The sequence below is a fragment of the Perna viridis genome, chromosome 9 (genome assembly GCF_037379345.1).
Source record: "Perna viridis isolate PV_CMFRI_1.1 ecotype Kerala chromosome 9, ASM3737934v1, whole genome shotgun sequence".
In the NCBI taxonomy this organism is placed as follows: domain Eukaryota; kingdom Metazoa; phylum Mollusca; class Bivalvia; order Mytilida; family Mytilidae; genus Perna; species Perna viridis.
The window spans coordinates 14427754-14449715 of NC_142453.1; the positions used below are offsets into that span (position 1 = coordinate 14427754).

A 21962-nucleotide genomic window follows, 5' to 3' on the forward strand; every position below is an offset into this window, starting at 1 on the left:
CTCTCTAGAGGGAGCCTTTAGTTTATTTAATATTATTTTTCATCACAAGATCAATAAGAAATCATTCAAATTAGAGAATGAGTACTAATTTTTGCAAAGCTGAACAACAGTTGCATGCTGTTAAATTTCATGTTCAAATCTGACACATAAAAAAAACATCATGTGAAATAGATTTTTTTTACATACAAATGATATTTGACACATTCAATGAAAAGGGAAACCACTTCTTTGAACAGTGTCCTTTCTGAAGTGTTAATTCCAGCCTTTCAATAGATTCAACCTATGCCACTGTATTTATTAATGTTCCAACAAGGTGAATGATGTCTACTAATAATAATAGATTCAGTGGCTGATCCAGGGGTGGGGTGGGGTGGGTGGCAAGGGAACCCCTACTTTTTAATGGAAAATTTGTCATTTTACAAAATATGTGAAAGAGTAATCAAGGGAACCAAGGTTACAGCGGTAATTAAAAGAATGTAATGCAGGGACAAAGACCAGACATGGAAAACAGACATACACAACAAAGAACATAAAGTAACTAAAATCATACATACAAAGTAACAAAAGTAAATGAGCAACTCGGACTCCACTAAAAACTGGGAGCATGGACCTAATGTCCTAGCACCCCACATCTTTTTCTTAGGAACCCTGGCTGACACCCCTTCTTTCCAAAGTGTCTGAAACTTGCCCTGAGATGCTACCCAATTTTTATATATACATGGAAATGTAATAAACATAGACATGAAGGTGGATAACAAGATAATTCTTCTTCCAAAAGTAATGTCATGGAAACTAACATATTACTTTCAATCAATAATGAATAAAAGATCAGTATGCACCTGCACACCAAAAACATGTTCAATATCTCAAGTGAAAGGTGTAACTGGAATGAAATGTCCAAAGTCCGAAGGCTTTTATTTAGGCAAAAACAAAATGCAAACTGGATATGTGGCTCACCCAAGTAAATTTTTATATATATGAATAATTACTAGTGGCTCCAGAGAGCTTGAATCGCTCACCTTGTCAAAATAGACTTTAGCTTTCTTGACCTTACTGCACTATTGTCACAAAGATCATTTAAAATCAGTAGAGAGCAGCTTATTTATCTACCCCGTGTCATACAACATTTTGACTCCTGCGAGATATTGACCCCAGGGTTAAAATATCATAGTGAAAATTTGTGGGGGATAATAATTGCATAATTTGGCAAAGAGTAATCAAGGGAACCAAGGTTATAGTGGTAATCAAAAGAATGTAATCTAGGGACAAAGACCAGACATGGAAAACAGACATACACAACAAAGAACATAAAGTAACTAAAATCATACATACAAAGTAACAAAAGTAAATGAGCAACTCGGACTCCACTAAAAACTGGGAGCATGGACCAGGTGCACCGGTAGGGTAAGTGTCCTCTGCTTTTCTAGAAACACCCGCAAAGAATTGAGGATTGAAAAATCTGAATGATGCTTAGAGATCCATTGTAGTATCTTTTTCTACAGACTCTATAAAGAATAATAAGGTCAATTGTTTTAATAAGCAATAAAAACTTGTGACTAACTGCTAGCTTTAGGTATAAATTTTTATTATGAAATATTTATAAAACCTTTAATAACATACAACAAAATATCAAAAGTCAGTGCAGAGATCTAACATTTTTGTGCCATGCCCCATAATTGTCCACAGAAAGTTCTGACATCTCAGTGGAAGTGGCCTCTTGGGTTAAAAAGGATTCATTATAATCAGACCATATGACTATATAATGATCATCAATCTGAATACTATTTATCATCCAGATTGAGAAAGAGGGCCAAGAAAATGCATCTGATATATATATTTATGTTACATCTTATGTGACCTTAAATAAAATATCATAGGATCCATCAATATAATATACAAAATTCAATCTTGATTAAATGATTGTAAGTGTCTGGCTTAGCTAAAAAAATAATGGAAGTCATAACATAACAACAATTAATCATCTAATTTCAGAATCTTAGTTAGCACTCTCTCACATTGCCTCTTTCACCCACATTTGCCCTCTTTTAAAGGGTTCAGTCCCTATTCCAAAAAATGGAAGCCTGAATCATAAATCTTTATAATTTTTAATAAGCCTCATCCCCTAAAAAGTTATCCCCCTTTGACAAATCTTTGTGGAAATCAATCAGTCATTTTCCAGGCAACAACATGATGTGATGGATGCAAAGATGGGTCAAAAACATTATACCCCAGAAACTGTGTGGTGTATAATAATAACTAGTATACTTATGTAATATGTTTACATTTGATAGTGGCCTTCAGTTTACCGGGCATTGTCCTTTTGCACCAAAAGATAAAAAATCGTAGTTAAATTGCGCCAAAAAATGTTTCCTGTGTAGTCCTTTTCTGCCAAAAAAGGCTACCTTTTGCGCCAAATACAAATAAGAAAATTAAATATTAAAAAGGTAAAAATCTAAAATAAAACTATCATGAAATAAAGAAAATGAGTTAGAAATGCATGCTATATTAAAATAACTTTTTTGAACATTAACTCAGCCAGGGAAAGCTGTTGCTCCCAAGCCCTAGAAATGGAGGAGGGTCTATATTTACATTTTTAAACTAAAATGAAAGTCTTATATTTCTTGTGTTTTTATAACTATACATGCCAAAGAGACGAACAACCAGTTATAAAGAGATTTTTAAAAAAAAATTGTGAATAACATAACAATAACCATACCATGCATCTAATGTAGCACTAAAACAACATCAAATATAAATTTACCTGTATTCTGGTGCAAAAGGATCATTAATTTATTGGCACAATTTAACTATGAAAATCGAAAAGTAAACTGGCCCAAAAGGAAAACGCCCAGTTTACCAAACAAGCAGGCATGAGTGTCTCCCTTTAATATTGATCCTTTCCTAAATGTAACTAAGAATGTATCAAATAAGCGAGACTAATGTGCTAGAAACACCAATACTCTATATGAAAATTATCAATTAAGAACAAAAAAAAAACATGAACAAAAAGAAAGTGCCCTTCAAATAATCATGTCTCATAAGCAAACATGTTAGGACATTGACTAGGATATGGATTTTTTATCAAATCCTGAAAAATAAAAAAGTACATCGCAACAGCTGTTGTACAACAATTATGTATTGTACATCTTCTGTGAAGAATAATTATCAATCAACTGGTTAAAAATAACAACATGTGTTATAAATGTAAAGTATACTTTAAACGACTATGCTTTGCAATGGGAAATCCAAATTTACAACTATTTTGATAAATAAAACAACTTTGTGTTACCACCATCAACATCCTATATTAAAAAAGCAAAGATGAAGTAGAGATATTTGTTGTTAATAGGATCTTAGCAACTTTAAAATAAATTAGACATCGTACCTAACTGGACTAATACCACTGCAGCCTGTTGAATCCTGTGCATTTGGAGACCTATGTGGACATATCATTCATATTGGACACAATTTCTATGGTGGACAGACTAAGCACTTTTAACACACAATTTGCTGCCATTTCTAACACACCCAACTCCAAAAAGCAATCATTACAATTTTTGTTGAGAACAAAATTACCATATTTCTTGACAATATGCACTTCACAATCCTACAAGTTGTTAAGGAGGAGTTGTGGACAACGTATCAGACCAAGTTTTGTTGAAAATTGCCTACCAGTAAATTCAGTCATCATTTTCATCTTTGTCCAAACATAAATTCCTGACAATATGCATATACCAATACAAGTCACTGAGGAGAAGTGGCAGACAATGCATGAGACCAAAACTTTGCTGAAAAACGTGCAAGTCCAACAGCCATCATTTAAACAATTTTAGTCCTAACATAAACTCCTGATAGTATGCACATCTTGTTATATCCCTCAATGCATCATAACAATGCTGCAAGCTGCTTAGAAATAGTTTGGACAAACAGACGGACGGAATGATAGGGTGAAACCTACAGCTCCCAAACTTTGTTTGCAGGGGATATAATAAATAAATATTGATCCATATATTTTGCTTCCATCATCTCCAATGATTACTGCATCTTAAACAATAAAAAATCTAAATAACAAATATACTAACATTAACACTAAGTAAAGGAACAACTAGATTGTCATATATTGAGCAAATCTTCCAAACTAGGAAACAATCATCCAAAACCACCTACACAAGAATGCTCAAAATAAGAGAAATCATTTTTAAATACAGTTCTTGCATTAAATAAGATAAAATAAGCTACACATTAAAAAATATGGCAAACTAATGATAATAAAACTCAGTACACTAGGTTTCCAAGAAACACCTAACACATTGTGGAACACGACAATTTAACAAAATAAATTAAAATAAACAATTACAATATAATCCTGAGCAAATCAACCAGCCAGAGATTTAATAAATAATGATTAAGAGTTGTGAATGCTTTTAACCTTTCATTTTTCATGTGACAACACTGGCATATATTATGTAGGAACATATCTGACATTAAGAATTGGTAAAACTACTGCCAAAATTGAGTAATTTACATTGCATGTAATTTCTTGTGTATTTTCCTATGGAATTCATGGTTATTTATGATCTAAAGAGAATCCAGCATTACAAGTATATTCATATTCAAGCTAGTAGCCGTACTTGATTTGCCTTATTGCAAAATAAGTTCTAAAAATTAAAAAAAAAAAAAATTCTACATTATAAACCTATAAATGTAAAAATCATGTTTTTTTACAAGCCAATACTTAGCGTAAGCAATGAAATAAATAAAAAAAAATATGTAGTTAAACAAATGTATCTAAAGTCTCTCAAATGGTTGGAAGTACTAATTGATCTTCAGTCATCCAACGCCTTACTGATTTTAGAAACTTTCAAGATTATTCTAAGACAAAAAACTAGTATCAAAGGGCTAACCTAATATTCATCTTAGTATCACAGAGGAGATATCTCTGATATAAATGTACATACAACATTGTGTTGTTAAATCTATTGCAAAAAATCATTATAAAAGAATGCATAAAGAGATATGAATTTGTATTTTCTGTTTAAAAAAGGTTATTATAAAGACATTTTTAACATTATACACATACATAGATATAATTAAAAAAAGAAAACAATTGTAACTTGATCGTCTATGCTTCTACTTATAGCTGGCTGAACTATGCTGGATAGTTTCTCCATCTTTTCAGTTGTACATCAGTGTACATTATACTTGTTGACATAGAATAATGATAGAATCTATCAAGCAGAACATCAGATGACCCCTGACTGTAAGAAGTCCAGACCTTTAGATAGTGTTGTTTTCTCATTTGAAGAACTCTCCACTGGCAATGGGCTTAAAAAAATATTACATAGTGAATAAGTCCTTCCTGAAAATTTGCATTGTAATTAAACAATGAAAGATGTAAAAATTATATCCAAAAACACATTCATAATCTGTAGTGCAATGTAATGATAATCTTTGTTGATTTCAACCATTTTTTTACAGTAACTTCATCATTAATTTTTTTTTATTCGTTATGTAAATTCTTGTAGCATTTTATGATATCAACTAATGTAAATAATTAATTGATTGATTGCGGGTGTTTAATGCCCAAGCAGCAATATTTCAGCTATATCCAGGTAATGAACATGAAATGGATGATGGAATGAAAATTGGATGATACACAAGTATAGTAAGGTTGACAAATTTTGATTGCGACTGGAAATAGGTAGGAGGGGTAGGGCCAGGGAATTTAGCCTCCTGTGGCAGAGAGCAAAGGTTCTTTAACATGCAAGAAACGTAGCATCTTTCCCAACACATTGCACCATCGTGGCTTGTGGTCAGGTTTTCCGCATTATGGCCTGAGGACCCCAGTATGTAGCATGCTAGGAGTAACCCATTCCATCAAGGGCAAACAAAACAGTTGCTCTGTGGGCAGAGCGCCCTAACCCCCGGCCAGGGTTCTGAGCACTACTTAGTATCCTAAGGCTTTTAGGACAAGCTTAACACTGTGCAGGCCTGTATGTTTTTTCAACCCAGACCTGCATGGGGCATAAATAATTGTATCTTGGAGAGATGACTAAGAAACAGACCATTTTCTTCTCAAGGGCGGCCTGGGATTTCATACACAGTTAAACATTATTTGGGCAAGTGCGAAAATAATTAAATTTGTTCAGCAGCAGCCGGAGTTAAGCATTTTTATTTGAAAATCTACAATGTTAAGTGATGGGAGAAATATAGAATCATACTTTTTTTTCTGTCCATAGCTGAGTAAAAAAAATGTATGGCTCAAATTTGGTATAGTTCAATTTTTTATCAGGCCACACCTGAGTATAAAAATGGTCTGTGCCAGTGCCTAATAAGTTTTATTATCTTGTGTAATATCCTTTTCTGATCTTTCAAACCAAATTCACTTGATATAAACTTAACAGTTAAAATTCAACTTTAATTAAATAAGATACATGCCACTTACCCCTTCAATGAGAATTTCTTCTCTCCAAATACCCGTAACATAAAACAAGCAGTCTCATTAGGTATATAAGTTGATGGAATTATTACATAATGTCCTGGGGTCAGTTCAAATCTTTGGCTGACCTCTCGATAGTTTATATATACTCCTGACCTACCACAGTCATGGTGATAACGAAAATGGCGAGTATTAAGGCGTTGGGTAGGATCATCAGTCTAAAAACCGAAGTAAAGAAAACATAAAGTCTAAATATAAAGACCTACATATATTGCAACACTAGTCATTCATGTACTAATGACATTCTTTTTAGAGTAATATGAATCTTCAAAATATGATTTTCTGTTTAACAAAATATTTTTTGTGGTTTTCAGTTTATTCTATTGTTTAAAACATATGTGTTTATAAGTAGTTTATTTGTCCTGACTTTTCTACAAAAAATGTTCATGTATTCAAATTCATTTAAATAAGACTTCCTGGACAGTAATGTGGAATAAATGCAACACCTCTGCTTTTGAACTAATTCAGAAAGGTATTGTGTGCAAGTTGATCATCATTTTCAATTCAGAAAAAAATATAAAGAAGCCACCATCAGGTTGAGAAGTTACACAGAATTAACTGAGTTGAAGCATGTTGTGTTATTGACTGTTTAGGTAAAATTAGCTTATCATCGGGGGGACATAACTGAAAGTTAATTAGCCTATATTAGCACTATAAACATGATAAAAACAGTCTGTGTTCTGTAAAACATTTCTACTTCTTTAAATTAACATGGAAGGTAAAGCTTTTATGTATATGTAAAGAATCAACTTAAAAAAACAAAATTTTTGTTTAACTCCCTCAAATTGCAATAATGTAACCAACTGCTTTTCAAGTAATGTTCTACTTCTCAATTTCTGCTTTTTTTTTAAAAAAAACATTACATTGTCCTTGCAAAAAAGAATCATGGGATAGATCATACAAATACTTACCTTATATAAAACAAATCCTATCTGTAAACTTTTGACCTTAACATTTCTTTTTGATCTTCGATGTTCTTGCATCAATGAAATAACAATACTACACATTCCTTCAGAATCTGGGTCATCTTTTTGCGGGTTGAAATCATCTGAAAAGAGACATTCAAGAAAATTAATTCAGATCATATTAATCATTGGTTTGATCAAACTTCATGACTTCTGAAATTTTTAAGTTGTGGATAAAAAACATTCCTAGAAATGAAGATACAGCTGAAATTTCAACTTATAAAAATAATTCACTTTTTAAAGGAGAAACTTATTGAAGATGTGTACCTCCACCTTGAAATTTATTACTACACCATACATTGTACCTCCACCTTTAGATTTTTTCACTTCACCATACAATGAACCTCCACCTTGAAATGTATCACTACACCATACACCTCCACCTTTAGATGTATCACTACACCATACACTGAACCTCCACCTTGAAATTTATTACTACATCATACACTTCTACCTTGAGATGTATCACTACACCATACACTGAACCTCCACCTTGATATTTATTACTACACCATATGCCTCCACCTTTAGATGTATCACTTCACCATACACTGAACCTCCACCTTGAGATATATCACTACACCATACATCTCCACCTTGAGATGTATCACTTTACCATACATTGTACCTCCACCTTTAGATGTATTACTACACCATACACTGAACCTCCACCTTGAGATGTATCACTACACCATACACTGAACCTCCACCTTGAGAAGTATCACTACACCATACACCTCCACCTTTAGGTGTATCACTACACCATACACTGAACCTCCACCTTGAGATGTACCACTACACCATACACTTCTACTTTGAGATGTATCACTACACCATACAATGTACCTCCCCCTTGAAAGGTACTTTCACAGCACCATACAATGTACCTCTACTCGGAGATGTATCTCTACAATACATTGTTCCTTCACCTTGAGATGTATGACTAATCACACAATGTACCTCCACTTTGAGATGTATCACTACACCACACATTGCACCTCCACCTAGAGATGTATGACAACAACATACATTGTACCTCCACATAAGATATACCACTACACCATATACCTCCACCTTGGAATGTACCACTAAACCATACACTTCCACATTGAGATGTATCACTACACTACACATTGTACCTCAAACTTGAGATGTATCACTACACTATACATTGTGGCTGCACCTTGATATGTGTCACTACAACACATATTGTACCTCTACCTTTAGATGTATCATTACACCATACACTGTACCTCCATCTTGAGATGTATCACTACACCATATATTGTAAATCCAAATGAGATGTATCACTACACCACACACTGTACCTCTACCTTTAGATGTATCATTACACCATTCATTGTACATCCACATGAGATGTATCACTTCACCATACATTGTACCTCCACCTTGAGATGTATTTCTACACCATACATTGTACCTCCACCTTGAGATTTGTCACTACCTTGTCATACATACCTGGTTCATACAATGTCATAACAAACTGAGGGTTGGTGGCAAAGTTAATAAGACAATTTCTGGATCCACCTGCATTAGTTCCAGCTATCCACTCATCCTTAACCACCTCAACATGGCCTGCAAGGAAAGGTACACTACTCTGACACATCATAGTAAAGGAATAAATTACCAGTAAATAATTAACTAATGAAGCAAAAAATATTTTTTACACCAACTATGGGTATTAAAGCATCTTACAAAATCAGGATTGGTCAGAAAATACTTTCAATATTTATTTTTTTCAATATTACACAAGAAGCTGTTCAAACTTTGGTCTTGGTATATAAATTGTAGCACAAATGATTCTGCACTATTTACCTGCCAAAAGTGTCTCCCTTTCATTAATAAACTTTGAGATATGAGCAAAAAAGTGTGATAGATGTGAATAATGATAAGAAAAAAGGTCAATAATTCAAATGAAGAGTTGTCAAATAAAGTTGACCAAATAATGTAAATGTACAATTTTTCATGCTGTACTAAAAGTATTTTACAGACTTTCTATATTTCTTTTTATTTAGAAGATATGACCCAAAAGTGGGATTTATCCACTAGATTTAGAACATGATGAAGTCAATTTTGAAAATATGTCTGTCAAAAATAATTCTACAAAAGTGTGTTATAGAAAATCTACAATCTCCAAGGAGAAAATTTTTGTATGAACTAAACAGGCAATGAAGGACATTGAATGAAAATAGACACCAAGTCATGCCATAAGCTCACATGGAATGAAAATAGACACCAAGTGATGACATACTCACATGGAATGAAAATAGGCACCAAGTGATGACATAGCTCACATGAAAGGAAATTAGGCACCAAGTGATGACATAGCTCACATGGAATAAAAATAGACACCAAGTGATGACATAGCTCACATGGAATAAAAATAGACACCAAGTGATGACATAGCTCACATGGAATAAAAAAAGACACCAAGTGATGACATAGCTCACATGGAATAAAAATAGACACCAAGTAATGACATAGCTCAAATGGAATGAAAATAGACACCAAGTGATGACATAGCTCACATGGAATGAAAAGAAAAGAGTAAATGAAACATAATGAGAAAATGACAAAATATGTGATACTGTCTTACCAACATGATCTGGTTGACCATCTCCATCAAAATCAGGACCAGTGAGACAAATTGTCACTTCTTGGAATTGTTTACAGAAATCTCTGTAAGACATCCAAAATTCCCCATCATCTTTAGACTGAAGGCCTATTTCTTGTTTAATGTCATCATTTACTAAGTTCCAATTAATGTCACTATAAAACACACAACATGTAATCCTGTCACTGTAAATATGGGTTTAATTTGTTTTATTTTATTTTTACAAACATATTAAAAAGCTGAATCTACAATGTAGGTAAGTTCAGCTGAATAAAAAAACTCATTTAATGAGAATATTTTACCAGATGAGTACTTTGGTACCTAAAGTTCTTCAAGGCCAAGAGGAAACACAACCTAATTAAAATTAGACCTATCAATTGTTCCATTCTGTCACTGCATGTAGGATCTAACAACACTTCATGCTACTTTATGTTCAGATGATGTTTTCAGAATCCTCAGGTTTATTTCCTTTGAATTATGCTTTCAAAATCATGAAATATGAAATCTGATTGGCTGATCAGTAAGGTCACAAATACAATTAGATAAGAAGAAACATTGCCTTTATTTTCCTCTCTCATAATTCTGTAGATATTTGTTTTCACTCTGCGTTCTACAAATAGCCATTGGCCAAGTTTAATGTCCAATCAGAATACCTGACAAAATTTCGGAAGTAGATATCAGAAGAAAGCTGGTGACCAAAACAATCCACGATGAGGTTTTAGAGGCATAACAATAGCTAAAATGGACCATTGGTTCAGGTTAAGATGAAAATAAAAACACTGGGGTGCGAGAAAAATGGCAAAAAAAATTCTAGTTTTACCATATATAGTGTATGCTTACTTGTCACTCCAGGAACCCTTCCATTCATTGTTATCTCCCCATGGATTACGTATTCTCACCATTTTCTCTTCTCCTCTTTGGTGCTTTATCTGTGTAAAAAATTCAAAACTTCATTGCATCTTAAAACCAAAATGTAGTACAGTTTATGCTTGACCTACAATAACAACAAATTTCACAACAAAAACAACACATTTAGAAAAAGAGAATGTTTTACAAATACAAATTAATAAAAACTAAGAAAATCAATTTTCAAAGAGTAATCAAGGGAACCAAGGTTATAGCGGTAATCAAAAGAATGTAATCCAGGGACAAAGACCAGACATGGAAAACAGACACACACAACAAAGAACACAGAGGAACTAAAATCATACATACAAAGTAACAAAAGTAAATGAGCAACTCAGACTCCACTAAAAACTGGGAGCATGGACCAGGTGCACCAGTAGGGTAAGCGTCCTCTGCTTTTCTAGAAACACCCGCCGAGTTGCTCATAAAAAGTCAAGTCCGGTGTTGATGAAAGAGGAAAGGAAAACTATGACACGTTGAACAAATCAGTTTTCATGGCGCAGATGGATACACTGTAGCGATCCATGAGTTCATGACGACGGCCATAAAATTTTTGTAGTGATGACTTCAATCTTGTAGCAACATAACTCTGCTCCAGAGGCCTTTTTGTTAGAATTCTAGCGCGATACAAAAAGGTCTGCATAGTCTCTGCAAACTCTGGCATAACGTATGAGTTGTGATATGAACACTCCATATGCAGGTGCTGAAGGGATGTTGCCACAGATGAAAGGAAAGTTGACAATTTTGAATGAAAAGTCATCACGTATGTCGTAAAGTTTGGTCAATAGTTTTCCTTTACCTTTCAAAGTGTTATAGTAGATTTATGATTTACTTTATAACAATGCAATGTCATAAGAAAACAATCAATAAGCAACATGGTCAAACAACATGGTATAGCAACATGTAACTGTCTGAAGAGTCATCTAGCTAAAAGTGTTCACAAATTACTTAATTACTCATTAAGTGACTTTTTATGTGATTTCCAATCAGCAATTTTTCTAGCGCTCATCATTTTCATCACTGACGAAAGACTTTTCAGAAAGGCAAAAAATTCTGCCTCATTTCATCATCTGAAATCTTTGAAAATATTGATATTTGTAAGGCAACAAATGATACAAGTGGCAAAAGTGACAATTTTACTACCCAAAGCTAATCACCATTCTAAACAGGTGATTTATCCACAATCACTGAATCCACTATTTACAGTAATCAAGAACGTGTAGTTAATGTCAATCTTTTGACCAGTCATACATAACTTTAATGTACACAGTTAATGTGAATAAAGGTCAAATGCTGATCCAAAAGATTTGCTGGAAAGTTTCTTACCTCCTCATTAACTTTGCATCAAAATATTATGATTTACCTTTTCACATCAAACATGAGTGTAAACCAATGTAGGTAATTGATCATTACATTTTGTAGCTGCTTTTCAATAATATTTACGATCTTGAAAGTATTATTTATGCTATTAATGAACTTCTCAAAGACAAATACTAACTGTGAAATAACAACATATATTTTTTTATCATTAACCTGGTGTGCTTACAGTAGCTAACCATTATATTCATTTCAAATTGCATTAAATATAATAATCCTTATTTGAAGCATCATAGGAGAAATACTTCTTGGAAAATATTTAAATCTGGCCAATTATTTCAAAGCTTAAGTAGTACTGGTGCATGATTAAACTTCCTTTCGATATATCTCATATCTAAATCTACACTGTGTCAGATTTATTTTTTCTACATAGGGTGACCATACAACAGAATTTTTTTTCAATATTAAAGAAATATAGATTTAATCAGGGAGTGTAATATATGGTCCATGATTAAGCATAACAGTATGAAAGGAGTTCCATTTTTGATTATTACAGGCTCAGGATTCTTTTTGGGTTAAAGCTCAGGGGGATTCCCTGAACGTCTACTGGCAAAATAAACATGTAATTAAGGAAGGGAATTAAGGGGTCATCAAGAGGGTAAATACCTGTAATTGTCAATATAAATTGTGGGTATTGCACACATAAAATCATTGTAACATTATTAAGCATAAATAAAAATTTGAGAAAGGAAGTATGACTATTTTTTAAAAAATGTTATCTGTTTATTTAAAAAAAAAACAAATCTGAATCAATTCTGTGTTACTTTAAATAAATAGACAAAAACTTTGTTAAATTCTGTACTTTTTTCCTTCTGATATATAGGCATTACAACAACAAATAAATAGATGTAACTACATTGAAATACACTATATTAGCACTTATATGACAGTTCACACCATTACAATTTGGTTTTATTGTAGACTTTCAATTTTTTTTTAAACCCAAATGCAATAATCAAGGAAGCAGAATCAGCATATGTAGTTCTCAACGTAATACTTCGTATTAGTTCCAAATTCTCTGATCGAAGTTTTACATTATAGAAAAAAGAAACTTTTCTGTACTTTTGTCAATTTTGAAAACGCCTTTGACATACATTTTGATATAAAATGCAATTAGTACAATCAATAGAAAAATGTTTAATACTATTTACAACATAACATCAAATCATGCTTGCATTACAATGGACAAACATCTGAAACTTTTATGTGCAAAGTTGGTGTCCCACAAGGAGAAAATGTGTCACCCTTTCTATTTTTGCTATATTAAAGCAGGTCTATCTGGCATACAAATGTATCTGGACTGAATACAATTACCAAAGTTATCAAAGAAAAACTTAAGACTTTTCCATATGGCAAGTGATGTGTAACAAAATTCATCATCTTTCAATTTTTATTCAATGTTTTTTTTATAAATATGCAATCTTTTTTTCATTCAAATGAAAAAAGGCATTACATCAGAGTGCCCCCTACTGCATGAATGAACAACTTTACTTTGTAAAATATTTGATAGATCTATTTACAGGTTAATTGAACCATTCAAAGCACTCCTTAATCTACTCTTCTTAAATATTTGTTTATTTTGCAAGTAATGCTAAAAGTTAAGTGCTTTGTTCATACACCATGTACATTAAGTTACATTTAAGGTGTTTACAGTGTTGTACATTACAGTACAAACTGAAATATCTTACCTCAGATGCAAAATACTACTTTTAAAAAATATACCATTTAATTTGTCCCCATTTTCTCATGCAAAAGTGACTAAAGCTTTAAAAATCGTGGGGAAAAAAACTTTCAAATTATGATGATTTATTACTTGATTATATTCAAGCACACCAAAGAAAATTTTGATTTTTGAGGTAACTTGCTGATATGAAAATAGACTACCATACCATTTTTTTATAAGACAAACCTTTCTGACTTCTGTAATAGTATAAGCATGACCTGAGACTAGACCATTAGAATCTGCTTTGTTGCTAAATCTCCAGTCTCCCTGAAAGAACATAAATCAAAGTGCTGATAGCACTGGAGGTTTTGGATTCTTGTAAAAAATTGAAGCCTGAACAAAATTTCAAAGATTACATGATGCTAAATAAAACAGTGATAATACAGTTACATATCTTATTTCTAATATGTATAAACTGAGAGTAAATCCATACTACCAATGATGACGCAACTTTGCACACATTCACAAATTTTTGTTCCATTTCACCTTTTTCCCCAAATTTTAAACCTATTCAAACGTTAATGTGCATTTACAAAAACAATATTAACAGAGTATTTACATTGTATCCTACATTATAATTATATTTCAATAAAAACTAATTTCAGCTTAAGAAAACAATTTCCTTAACACATGATTTTCAAAAGCTATATATTTTTTTCTGCACTTTTATCAATATGAATTTTCCCGCCAATTTTATTTGGTTAAAATCACTGCTCTTCACTTAAAATATTGATGATAGGGTAGAGAGTTTGACTTACAAGTGTGATAAAATGAACATGCTCAACACATTTTATGTTTCTAGACACATTACTACAAGTAATGAAATTCCCTAAATGTAAATTTATTACTAAATATCTTTCAAGGCCAAAAGGAGTCCTTAAAATCTTGAGTTGATATGAAGACTAGATCTTAATTTTATTTGCAGGAATAAAAAAGAATATTGTTGCGCTGATTAATTGCCAGATACATAGATACATATTTACTATTTATAAAAGAGGTATTAAATGATATAAAAGGAATTAAATTTGGACTATATTTTTGTGTAGTGTTCAGAAATAGTAGGCAAGTTCCAGTGATGGACTGGTGATCAAGGGTCTGGAAATTTTGACAGCCCAAGCCGGTCATTTTATCAAACTTCAGCAGATGTTTGTATCAGTCTTGCTCAGATCAAAAAACTTTTTTTAATAATTTGTTCATGTACATGTAGTTATTTTAAGATAAATATTGGAATCTGTGTTATTTCATCATATACTCTGTCTTCTATAAAATATCTGAACGAGTGAATGAGTTTGGTTTTGACCAAATGTGGAAGTTCCAACATGTAAACAAAACATTGAATCTCTGGGACTTTTTTATCACATCGGCAAACAGCCGAAAACTTCCAAGTGATGAAAAAAAAGTTGATAAAAGATAAGCTCGAATACATTCTCTATATTGATTTAAATGGGCTGTTGACTTCTGCTTTAAAAGGATTCAATCAGCAAATTAATAATTACAAACTATGACTGATTTGTAGTTTCAGCACCATATGTGCCTTTGTTACCTCTGACAGATCGGCGGGAAAATGATCAATGGACATCTCAATCTTTTTCTTAATAAATCAAGTAATAAATGTCTGAAAATTTTCCGTGTCACTTCAATTAATTTGTTTACGCAATGGGGCTTTACGTGTACCATTAATTCAATTATGCAATCAACTAATCAGTTACAGGTAAATCACAGTCGCAGGTGGCTGCACATTGACTATAATTGACACGTAACTGTCAATTAATTTCCAATAAACAATTAGGAGACTGGTAGACAGGATCTTTATACACTAACAAAACCATGCAGACTGAAATTTATAAGGGTTGACAATTTTTTTATGTCCGATACTGGAAAATGGTCAGACATTTGCAAAATTTGTTGGTCAATGACCAGCATTTTTTAATGCTTCTGGACCCATGCTGGTGACATAAGGTATTTTGATCCTGATGGATAGTAATTGCCTTACTGATGAAGTTGTTTCATTATTAATCAGCTAGTAAATAGTAGAGTAGTAAATAGTTTTGTTTCCTTGCCATTGGAGATTGAAGACTCTGGTCAAATCATAGATGTTTATGTCTACTGATAGAAATTTACCTTTCTAGAACAAGTAATAAAGGCACCAGAAGATCGTGCTCTTTCTATCAGTCGGTAAAGCTGCGGATCTTTGTTCTGTATTGCATGCCTCTCTGCTAATCCTCCTGTAAGATCAACCAAAGCATCCATAGTTTGGCCTCCTTCTATAGCTTCGTAAGATCCATGTAATCTAGAAAATATGATGTTATAAAAAAAAGTGATTGCTGGCATCACACGAGAAGCTTTATTCATGAAGAAACCAAACATATAAAGATGCATGCATGTATTTCTAAAATAGAAAATATTATACTGATATTTGTGTGTTTCCTAGTTTTAAATTGACATATCATGAGTAAAGGTGTTAGCATACATTAACACTCTTACTATTCCTAGTAACTAACTCTTTACACTCACTAATAAAGGATATACAATGGTGCATTTGTTGAGTCTCACCAATCTGTTCCTTTTTTTTATCTCTTATATTCCAATTAATTTTTTTTCTTAGTAACCAACTCATACATTCCCCTCTATCTGTTCTTAGTAACTATCTCTTATATTCCCCTCCATCTGTTCTAACTGTCTCTTACATTCCACTCTATCTGTACTTAGTAACTAACTCTTACATTCCCTTCTACCTGTTCTTAGTAACTATCTCTTACATTCCCCTCTAGCCATTCTTAGTAACTAACTCTTACATTCCACTCTATCTGTGCTTAGTAACTATCTCTTACATTCCCCTCTATGTGTTCTAAGTAAGTACATGTAACTCTTACATTCCCCACTATCTGTGCTTAGTAACTAACTCTTACAGCCCCCACCCTATCTGTTCTTAGTAACTAACTCTTACATTTCACCCTATCTGTTCTTAGTAACTAACTCTTACATTTCACCCTATCTGTTCTTAGTAACTAACTCTTACATTTCACCCTATCTGTTCTTAGTAACTAACTCTTATGTTCCCCTATATCTGTTCTTAGTAACTAACTCTTATGTTCCCCTATATCTGTTCTTAGTAACTAACTCTTATGTTCCCCTATATCTGTTTTTAGTAACTAACTCTTATGTTCTCCTATATCTGTTTTTAGTAACTAACTCTTATGTTCCCCTATATCTGTTTTTAGTTACTAACTCTTTTGTTCCCCTATATCTGTTTTTAGTTACTAACTCTTTCTTATCATTTTGTTCCCCTCTATTTGTTAATAGTAACTACTTTCATTAATTCATACTTTGCATAAGCTTTTTCAACAAATGCCACCCAAAATTCACAAGGGTCAGTGCATTTTCCATAGATTAGTTTCCCTTCACATGTTGGGAGAAGGTCATCTATATAGACGTCTTCCCATTTACCAAATCTCCAAAACCTAAAATGGAGACTTCCTTTATACCCTTCTCCACATAATGGCTGGTCAGAAGGTACTATCTGAAAATATATAGAATTAAATGTGCTTAATAGTCAATATAGTAGTTCAATAATTTTAATGTAAAAATCATACAAATACCTTCACTAATGTTTTTTAAACTATCAGCAGAAACAAAATTTCAGTATTTTGATAGCTAAAAAAACAGGTGCAACAAGGAAATATGTCAACTTATCAACAGATCAAACAATATATCACGTACAATGTATCAAAAAAAAGGTAATAATAAAATTACCCTGCTGATAAATTTTTGGCAATAGTAAAAAGAAAGTGAAAAAGTCTGCATAACAAATGGCAATATCAAGGCAAAAAACAAAAAGTTTACATTTATCATGTTTATGTTACTAAATTTCACAATAAAGTGCTTTAAACTTGACATGTCCATGACCTAACTTTCCAGTGTCAGATTCACAAACAACATGCACTATACCAAAAATGTGTATCTCTAAGATCAAACCTGTTTCCTTTAATCAAATGTAAAAATAAATTTTACATGAAACCTTTTTCATAAAGTTTTCTTTTTGAGAAACAGCAGCACATGCAGACAGGAACCAACAATCCCCCAGAATTCCCTGTTTAATGTCATCTCTGGTAGCACCATCGGATATCAATTGTGGATTCTGCCATTCTTCAACTATGTCCTAAAGGTTTAAATATTACAGTGCACATTCTTTATTTTGTTTTCCTAACACATTAAACATAATTTGTACATCCACTAAAACGTGATAAAACTTCCAGCTGTAAAAGTTCATCACATGAATAATACTTTTATCTTACACTACATTCTTAGGATGGGGGTAGGCCATTTGAATTTGTGAATGATATTAAGCCATTTTTCAGTTGACCAAGTGTTTTATGACAATATCTGTAATAACTATAATTTGTAAATTCCTTTTTGTAATGATTTTCTCCCATCCTAATTGAGATAACACTGACATTTTTTGGGGTGGGCCCCGTTTGATCCATCATAATTCAAAAACAGTAAAAGATATCTAAACTTGATAGAAAAATGCAGGCAGGGTTTCTATAAGAAATCCAAAACAAAAATTCTGGAATCGGACCAAAAACAAAAAATTTGATTTTTTGGGGTAGTGGCTCTTTGACCCCTTATAACTTGAAAATCGTAAGGGATATATTATCTGATTGAAAAATGCAAACAGGGATTTTCATAAGAAATCCAATGAAAAAAATTCAAAATCAAACATAAAAAAAAGTTTATTTCTTTCTGCATGGCCCCTTTTTGTACCCCTTTCACTCCAAAATAGTTAAAGATTAGCCTACCCTGTAAAATATTTAAAAAAAAAAAGGAATTCAAAAGGAGCAGACAGAGATATGAATCATAATAAAAGTTAGATCAACAATAAGCTTTTTTTCTATCAATTCGAATGATAGCACCTATTTTCCCTATTTTAACCCCTTATTTCCAAAAGAGGTGGAGAAAAAATCTCAAACAGCTAACATATGTTGAAATTTCAAAAAGATTGGATAAGTTTAACTCAAAGTTGAACTCCAGTTTTCATAAATAAACTAAGGGACTCAGACCTTTTTGAACTGATTTTTAGGTGTGTTTAATTGTGTAATATTTTTTACATGGTGGCCAGATTTTAAAGTGGGAGGGTTGTGATCATGCCAAAGTACTTTAACTCTGTCCCAGGTCGGGAATTTCTGGCCTCTGTAAGTCTTGTTTTGTTTCCACCTTTAGTTTATTTTCATGCTACTTGAGTATATAGGGCCAACACTTTCGCTGTGCCTGTATAAAATGATGTTTTTGGGCCAACTGCAGCCTACCCTGTGGTGTGAGGGTTTCCTCGTCTTTCATTGAAGACCAATTGGTGGCCTTGGACTGACATTTTTTATTCTGGTGGGGTTGTCTCTTTGACACATTCACCATACATATTCTTGTTATAAAGTTAACAGACATCAATGACAACGGCGACACTGATGACGCCTATACGACCGAAAAAAAAGTATTTCCATGAAATTTTATTCTAAATACAGAAAATGCACTCATTTCTTTTTTAAGTGTCAGTAATCCAACGTAAAAATTACATTGTATGTGAAATGCATTGCAGTTTCAATATCAAAAGGAGACAACTAACTTTTCCCCTTATCATTCTATTGTAACTTTGAACTTTATATTCTGCATATTCTGCATCCTCTGAAACTTCTAAGACAATCAAACATTCAAATACATGTAGTTTTCAATAGACCATAAACTACATGTATGTGCCCACATTGTTAAATTTGTGTGTTTTTTTTCAGCATGATTTATTTTTATTTAAATTTTGCTGGATTCCTACAGAATTTTGCATACATTAAACAAAAGGTTTAGATTTCAAAAGCATCCATAAAAAGTGCAGATAATAGCATTCATGAGAATATTGATCCTTTACTGTGAATAACCATGTGAATTGCTAGTAATACTCTTAAAAACCATTTCAAATACTTACCTTTGGTCTCTTCCACACAATATGTTCTGAATTTTTTTCACTGAAGAACAGTGCATCATGGTCAGCAGGGAAATCCTGGTCACAATACAATTGTCCATCATGAAGGGCTTTAAGAAGTTTCTTGATCTTTTTCCTACTCTAAAGTATGCAAAATAACATAATACAATTTACAAGGGTATTGGTGCAATTTACATGCAACATGTACAAGATAATATTGCACAAAATGTAATTTCATATTCCAGCTTTCTCACTTTGTAGAACAGTTTTTTTTTTTACGCTAAGTCTAATTTCACAATTAAAATGGATATAATAGTAGTAGTCAAATTAGATACATGTATGGCATCTTAGGAGGCTAATATTGCATTTGCTTTTCACCTCTGCATAAAGATCAAATAATAAAAAAAAAACTCATCAAAGATCATTATTATCTGGAGTATGACACACTGTTTCAGTAAGCACTTTGCTATAATAAATGTACATGTACATGCCTCTACACTACTGTAAGAAGTACATTGTACAACCTTTTATAATTGTATTCCAGTTTCCAGTCATGTTAAATGTACTTAGTAAAAGGTTTAGCTATCCAGCTGAAAAGACTTATTTGGCATATTTTTGTGTTAAGAAGATAACTCTACCCATATAAAAACTCTCTCCAAGTTATAACCCCATTAACGTGTAAAAATGAAGCCACAAAGTATTGTTTCTATGCAACTTCCAATAAGTTCTTTCGTGTATAAATATATTTGAACTGGTTTCCAGTTGGTTTTTCAATCTGGACATTAAGGCCACATGTTTTGTCAAACTAAACAATTTTACAAATATACAATAGGTACTCATAGCTGGAATATTGAAATTGTTGATGTACATATGTATGTGGCCAATATATTTTTCAAAGAAAAATTTAATCATATCAAGTGTTTTTCTCCAATGACAGTAGATTTTAGACATGGCTTGATCCATTTTGCACTAAGGTTTCCATGTTATGCAATTATGATCACCTTTTACTTAATTTTAAGTAATACATGTACCTAAATTGATTCAACCAACCCTTTTGTTTGTTCCTCTGACATCTCACACTGTCTTTGTTTTGAAAAAGATCAGTTTTAGCCAATAGTATTGAGAAATTAAAATGCTTTCTTATATAAGAATCCAACTGAAAGGTACTGGTCAACAAGTAGTTAATAACTATGGACAGGGTGGTCAAGTGGTAATTAAAACATGTTAACACCATACAGAAGATGGGGAGACCTACCCTTTGACCAGTAGTGGCCTTGATTTACTTATGAAATTGAAACTTTTTTCAGATGTGCATGTATTCTGTTAAGATTCATTCTAGATGAACTAACAAGTATAACTTTTTTCATCCAGTTACCTTGAGGTTATAGTATACTAACCGTCAACCCAAGTTTACCACCCTGATAAACATCTTCTGGAAATTCGGTGTTAGGAGATTCTTCACTTATTATTGTTGTAAAAGAAGAATCATTCGGTTCCAGGCCTGTTGTATTAATCCCAGTTGTAGCTCTCCGGACTGGGATGTGACCATTAGCTCTTATGCTTAATTGAGGGTCAGAACGGGACCTCTTGGGCTTTGTGTGTTTACTGGGGTTTGATCCCATGCCACTTGACTCATGTCCTTAAATTTATTTAGGAATTGTACGCTACATTACAAAACTACATGCAGAATCACATTTTGTTTATGTTCGGAGCGTTGTTTCCAAAATAACTCAACTCCAACTTCCGGTTTTAAAAAAATCGGAATTTTGACCCGTCATCGACAAGTTTTATAAGCTTTCCTACACTCACACTTCGTCAGATGGTACGAGAAAACGAATATAGTTCCAACTGTGGTAGTAGGCACGAGACCGCAATTAATTTTCAAGTGCATT

General features: G+C 32.6%; 2 protein-coding genes across 8 annotated transcripts in view; one reads left to right on the forward strand and one right to left on the reverse strand.

The window, feature by feature from the left end:
• Window positions 1-1564: 1564 nt before the first annotated feature.
• LOC148606888 (calpain-A-like) lies at window positions 1565-21956 on the reverse strand. Of its 3 annotated transcripts, XM_088546685.1 has the most exons (12): window positions 21468-21951; window positions 20074-20211; window positions 18124-18264; window positions 17432-17625; window positions 16227-16395; window positions 14292-14372; window positions 10940-11028; window positions 10082-10254; window positions 8944-9060; window positions 7411-7547; window positions 6446-6657; window positions 1565-5325 (listed from the first exon to the last, which is right to left on the reverse strand). In XM_088546685.1, the coding sequence occupies exons 1-12, from the start codon at window positions 21690-21692 to the stop codon at window positions 5244-5246; spliced, it is 1758 nt and encodes a 585-aa protein (XP_088402811.1). In that variant the 5' UTR covers window positions 21693-21951; the 3' UTR covers window positions 1565-5243. The 3 variants fall into 3 exon arrangements, with proteins under 3 accessions (XP_088402811.1, XP_088402813.1, XP_088402812.1); XM_088546687.1 differs by lacking the exon at window positions 18124-18264 and having other exon boundaries at window positions 21468-21956; XM_088546686.1 differs by lacking the exon at window positions 1565-5325 and having other exon boundaries at window positions 6442-6657; window positions 21468-21953.
• LOC148606889 (putative RNA-binding protein EEED8.10) overlaps window positions 21834-21962 on the forward strand; it is a 52723-nt gene continuing 52594 nt past the window's right edge. Inside the window, exon 1 of one of the 5 annotated variants that reach the window (XM_088546681.1) lies at window positions 21834-21892. The gene's annotated coding sequence lies outside the window, so the exon portion shown is untranslated. Of the gene's footprint in view, window positions 21924-21962 lie in introns of all 5 variants that reach the window. The other 4 variants (XM_088546676.1, XM_088546678.1, XM_088546679.1 and 1 more) reach the window with 4 other exon arrangements.